The sequence below is a fragment of the Hyla sarda genome, chromosome 1 (genome assembly GCF_029499605.1).
Source record: "Hyla sarda isolate aHylSar1 chromosome 1, aHylSar1.hap1, whole genome shotgun sequence".
In the NCBI taxonomy this organism is placed as follows: domain Eukaryota; kingdom Metazoa; phylum Chordata; class Amphibia; order Anura; family Hylidae; genus Hyla; species Hyla sarda.
In genome coordinates, this window is record NC_079189.1 from 7,595,269 (window position 1) to 7,600,959 (window position 5,691).

Sequence of the window (5,691 nt, forward strand, 5' to 3'; positions counted from 1 at the left end):
GGCCTGGATTACACACTGATGCCCGAGATGGAGGCTACCTTTTGACTGTTTAGAGCTTGTGTATACCAAAGTGTTTATACAGTATGTGAGAGAATGGTATCATCTGCAGGAAGTTGTACTGTGCGATGCTCTGTCGTCTCAGTGACGACCTTCTCTCTACTGCAGGTCCTGGATGTCTCGCTCCAGTCATGGGCTCCTTCCGTTCAGCAGACGTGCGCCAGTTACTGCACAACAAGTTTGTCGTTGTCCTCGGAGACTCCAGTAAGTGACCCCTGTCCTGTAGGGATTGTGTATACATCTCTCGTGGGTGCCTGTTCTGTACCCCCACGTGTGGAGCAGAGTCTCCCACCCCAGTAGTCATTCTGGTGTCGGTGCAGTGCGCCCGGTGCCGCAGCCTCACGTCTCCATCTTGTCTTCCAGTTCAGAGATCGGTCTACAAAGACCTGGTGAAGCTTCTTCAGGAGGACACGTTCTTGTCTGAAGCCCAGCTGAAACGCAAGGTGAGAGCCCCCAAAAAGGGTCCCTCTTCTTAGTCCATATCCTTCATCACAGGATTCACCTATTTATTTTTTTTTCTCCTCAGGGGGAGATGAGTTTTGCCAATGACACTCTGGTAGAAGGCGGCATGTTGACCGGAATGCACAATGGGACCACTTACCGAGAAGTGCGGCAGTACCGGACCGGCCACCATCTTGTCCGCTTCTACTTCCTGACCCGCGTCTACTCCGATTACCTGGAGAGCATTCTGTCAGATTTCCAGAGCGGCCCCCAACCGGATGTGGTGATAACAAACTCCTGCGTCTGGGACCTCATGAGGTGACCGCTGCGTTTCACTGTATCCGCCATTTGTTATGGAAGGAACCTCAGCATGCTATATCTTCAGAATGTATCTTAAAGGGGTACTCCCGTGCCCCAGCGTTTTGTACATTTTGTTCCGAAGGCTTGGAGGGGGCGGCCGTGATGGTTAGGTCACAGCCATGCCTCTTGTGTCACACCACGCCCCCTCCATTCATGTCTATAGAAGGGGGCGTGGTGTGATAGACATTAGTGGAGGGGGCAAGGTGTGATGTTATGAGGGGGCGTGGTCGTGATATCACAATCACGACCGCCCTATCCAATCGTTCTGAACAAAATGCTGGGGCACGGCAGTACCCCTTTAAGTTACCAAGCTGTAGGAAGACGATAAGTGGCCACCCTCTGGAGCCTCGTGTTGATATTGGCCATACATGGCCTACATTGTCCTCATCTCCTCCAGGTACAACCACGATCCACTGGAGGCCTACAAGACCAACCTGGACGTCCTCTTCCGGCGCCTCAAGGTGGTGCTGAGCCCTGAGTGCCTCCTCATATGGAGCATGGCCATGCCGGTCGGATACAAAGACCACGAAATCCCAGAGGTAACCACGCCAATGTCTTGTGTCCTGGAAGAGTGCCCCATTTGGATATAGCTGGCACCATGTTGGTTGAGTCAGATCTCAATGTCTGTTATGTCCGTTGGTTGTTGCGTTGCAAACAAGTGGTTCCCTGTCTTTATTTTCTCCCCCCACTCTTACGGTTTGTGTTTCAGTACACTGCACACAACCTGCGGGGGGACATTGTGGAGGGGAACTTCTTCAGTGCCAGTCTGGCAGACTTCCACAGGCTGGACGTGCTGGACATGCACTATCACTTCCGTGGCAACCTTCGCCTAAGATGCCGGGACGCCGTCCACTGGAACCAGATAGCGCATCGGAAGTACACCCAGATCCTGCTGAGCCACATCTCACAGGCCTGGGGGGTGGAGGCACCAAAGGGTGACAAGCGGAAAGGTGGGTGTCTCTGCTTATTTCCTCCCCGTGTGTTACCTGGTGGTCTTGGTGTGACACAATGTGTCCTGACATACTCTTGTTTGTTACAGTGTATCAGTGCAGACAGGCCTGAGACCAGCTGAGTAGTGCTAAGTGACCTAATGGGCTCTGCTACATCTACGGTTCTGATATTACCTGCTCTTTCTCTCCATTGTTTTAGCCTCTTCTACAGTTCGCACTGCGCCTCCTCACTCTGTTACCATGAGAAAAGATCCCTATCCCAAGCTGCACCCCAGAATCAAAGAGCCAGAGCGCTGCGGCCAGGGTAAGATTCCAGCGCTCCCTGCACGCATTGGAGTAGTTGTGGGATCACCGTACACTGGGCAGAGGATGATGTGTGCTGGGGGCACAGTATGGGGGCAGCAGCAGCGGCTGATAGTCCCGTCATGTGTCTCTGCAGGGGTTGAGTACATACCGGGATACACATCTTTTGATGGGCCCAGCATTGATGTCATTCATGGTGAGTATCACTGCCTCCTCCCTCCCCATCCATATACTTCCCCATTATGTGTAACCTGTGCCCTCTGCCCGCCAGGTGTCCTGTGCCCCGATGAGCAGCTAATCAACTCAGATGGTGAGATCCCAGAAGCTGTCTCCCATCCCCCCTCCTCCTGCGCCATATTATTTTTCCTGCTATTCTTTCTCTTGTGCAGTGCTCTTCCTCCTCTTCTTTCTCTTGTGCAGTGCTCTTCCTCCTCCTCTTCTTTCTCTTCTGCAGCGCTCTTCCTCCTCCTCTTCTTCTTTCTCTTGTGCAGTGCTCTTCCTCTTTCTCTTGTGCAGTGCTGTTCCTCCTTCTCTTCTTGTGCAGTGCTCTTCCTCCTACTCTTTTTCCTCTTCTTTCTCTTGTGCAGTGCTCTTTTTCCTCTTCTTTCTCTTGTGCAGTGTTCTTCCTCCTTCTCTCCTTCTTCTTTCTCTTGTGCAGTGCCATTCCTCCTTCTCTTCTTGTGCAGTCCTCTTCCTCCTGCTCTTCTTGTGCAGTCCTCTTCCTCCTGTTCTTCTCGTGTAGTGCTCTTCCTCCTGTTCTTCTTGTGCAGTCCTCTTCCACCTGTTCTTCTTGTGCAGTACTCTTCCTCCTGCTCTTCTTGTGCAGTCCTCTTCCTCCTGTTCTTCTTGTGCAGTCCTCTTCCTCCTGCTCTTCTCGTGTAGTGCTCTTCCTCCTGCTCTTCTCGTGCAGTGCTCTTCCTCCTGCTCTTCTCGTGCAGTGCTCTTCCTCCTGCTCTTCTCGTGCAGTGCTCTTCCTCCTGCTCTTCTCGTGCAGTGCTCTTCCTCCTGCTCTTCTCGTGCAGTGCTCTTCCTCCTGCTCTTCTCGTGCAGTGCTCTTCCTCCTGCTCTTCATGTGCAGTGCTCTTCCTCCTGCTCTTCATGTGCAGTGCTCTTCCTCCTGCTCTTCTCGTGCAGTGCTCTTCCTCCTGCTCTTCTCGTGCAGTGCTCTTCCTCCTGCTCTTCTCGTGCAGTGCTCTTCCTCCTGCTCTTCTCGTGCAGTGCTCTTCCTCCTGCTCTTCTCGTGCACTGCTCTTCCTCCTGCTCTTCTCGTGCACTGCTCTTCCTCCTGCTCTTCTCCTGCAGTGCTCTTCCTCCTGCTCTTTCTTCTTCCTTCCTCATCCTTTCCAAACCTCCTCTCTCTGCTCCATCTTGGGCCCTCATATGAGCCATCTACTCCATCATTTACTTCCATCTGTTCCATCATATACAGTCATCTACTCTATATACCGTCATCTTCTCTCTCTCTCTCTCTCTCATCTATATATATATAAATATATATATACTGTCTTCTACTCTATACACCATCATTTATACTATATACAATCATATACTCCATAATATACCTCATCTACTCCATCATATAGAACCACCTATTACATCATATACTGCCATCATATACCTCCATCATATAAAACAATATACTGTCATCTATACCATCTACTCCATCATATACTGCCATCTACTCCATATATCGCCATTTACTTAATATACCACCACCTAATCCATAATATACCATCATCTCCTCCATAATACACTGCCATTTACTCATATACCGCCAGCTCCTCCATGATATCCCGCCATCCACTCCTTTTATATCCCGCCATCCAACGATTGACCACTTCAACACCTCCCAAGCTGTTAAGGGGTCTTTCCTGCTGTGATTTTGGTTTTCGCCATAAATAGTGGTGTCACTGTGTACATACGTCTTCTATGTGTGTATATACCCTGTATACTGGTGTCCGGTGGTCTGATGGTTACATTGTGTGTGTGTTTTCAGCTTCTTCCCCCTTTGTGACCGATAGTCCGCTACTGACTGCTAACATAACCCCCGGCTACTTCCCTCCTTCAGGTAAATGCCCGCACGGTCAGGGTCACCATTTAATTTCCAAAATTCACCTATCTGAATTGTTTTTTGGAGTGTGGGTAGACACCGACACCATCACGAGAGGAATATACAAACTCTTTGAGGGGGGATGTATAGAGGTGGCGGCATCTGCCTCTGCTGGCAGCTTAGCTTTTTCATGTGATAGGGAAAAGAGGCGGAAGTGGCTTGATTTATGCAGATACATTCGGTTTAGTGGTTTTATATATCTTATGCAGGTTCCTGGTGTCAGGTGGGGTTGTCCATCCATATTCCTGACCAGATCTTCTCAATTCTTCTTGTTCCAGGTCCCCCGGTCTCCGGCCGCTCCTTTATCGGAAGGAGCTTCATCCTTCCCAATGTGTCGCCAACCTTGAGCTTCACGCCGTATCCCAACCACTCCCCGTACTCGCAAGAAGACTGGAACATGAAGATCCCATCCAGGAGGCCTCTGACCCACAGAGGGGACCGGATCCACCCCTACAACCGGCCTTCAATGTATCTGCCACGGATGTACTGACCGCGACCGGCTGTATCCTCCGAGACCTAGGCCTCCAAAAGTGTGGACTTTCGTATGTTGCAAAACTACAATTCCCCGCATGCCCGGACAGCCAACGGCTGTCCGGGCATGCTGGGAGTTGTAGTTTTGCAACAGCCGGAGGTCTACACTTTGAAAACTGCCGTAGGAGCTTCTGACGCGTTTCAGGGTCTCAGTTACTTGCACTTTGTTTATGTTTTTGTGTGTTTTTTTTGCACTTTTCCCTTGTTTATAATATGGCGGTAAGGAAGAAGAAGTTGCCTCCGCTTGAGTTCTACTAATTTGCACACCAAAGAAAGTATTCATACCCCCCTTCTCAATATTGCTACTGTAAAAAAGGGGTGTATATATATATTTATTTTTTGTTACATTGCAACTTTATGCACTTTTTTTTCTATTAAGGTTGATTAGTTATTTTTTGTGTTTTTGTTACGTTTCAGTTTAAATGATCAGTCATGTGACTGTGGGGTTGGCTGAGCTGCACGCCTGCCCCTACAACCTCCCCGGTGGAGATGTCTCGTATTGGTTTATATTGATGTACAAGTTTTTGTTTTTTTTTGTTTTTTTTCTTGTTCTCTTTTATATAAATGTATTTGTTATTCACCTTGTTGATCGCTTTTTATTGCATTCGAAATTTTTTTAAATTTACTCGACAAAGACTAAAAAAAAGTAATTTTTGGGTTCTAATTTACAGCACAATAGTGAGTACAGCTCTGGAGTACAATTGTTGTTGTAGGTAGTTCTCTCACTTAGGTAGTTACTCCGGTCGGCTCATATTTTTTTTTTTTTTGGACCGTATACGGTTTTGTTGCCGCACTCAAAATCGTGGTCTGACACTGTTTTAATCCGGCAATAAGACTGTACGGTTCCAAAATGAGACTAATGGAGTCACGGTTTTCAGTCTGGCAATAAAATTGGATACGGTCATTCGTTTAAATAAATGGGATGTGGCGCAGGTCTGG

At 48.7% G+C, this 5,691-nt stretch overlaps 1 protein-coding gene across 4 annotated transcripts in view; it reads left to right on the forward strand.

Annotated features, from left to right (window-relative positions):
• The window catches only part of LOC130300039 (PC-esterase domain-containing protein 1A-like), a 17,884-nt gene extending 12,552 nt beyond the window's left edge, over nucleotides 1–5,332 (forward strand). The window contains exons 2-11 of one of the 4 annotated variants that reach the window (XM_056551514.1): nucleotides 166–261; nucleotides 421–500; nucleotides 584–816; nucleotides 1,256–1,397; nucleotides 1,568–1,808; nucleotides 2,008–2,112; nucleotides 2,248–2,307; nucleotides 2,383–2,421; nucleotides 4,108–4,179; nucleotides 4,500–5,332. In XM_056551514.1, the coding sequence (XP_056407489.1) occupies nucleotides 189–261; nucleotides 421–500; nucleotides 584–816; nucleotides 1,256–1,397; nucleotides 1,568–1,808; nucleotides 2,008–2,112; nucleotides 2,248–2,307; nucleotides 2,383–2,421; nucleotides 4,108–4,179; nucleotides 4,500–4,711 (1,257 nt within the window). In that variant the 5' untranslated portion in view covers nucleotides 166–188 and the 3' untranslated portion in view covers nucleotides 4,712–5,332. The remainder of the gene's footprint in view (nucleotides 1–165; nucleotides 262–420; nucleotides 501–583; nucleotides 817–1,255; nucleotides 1,398–1,567; nucleotides 1,809–2,007; nucleotides 2,113–2,247; nucleotides 2,308–2,382; nucleotides 2,422–4,107; nucleotides 4,180–4,499) is intronic. The other 3 variants (XM_056551515.1, XM_056551516.1, XM_056551517.1) reach the window with 3 other exon arrangements.
• Nucleotides 5,333–5,691: the final 359 nt, after the last annotated feature.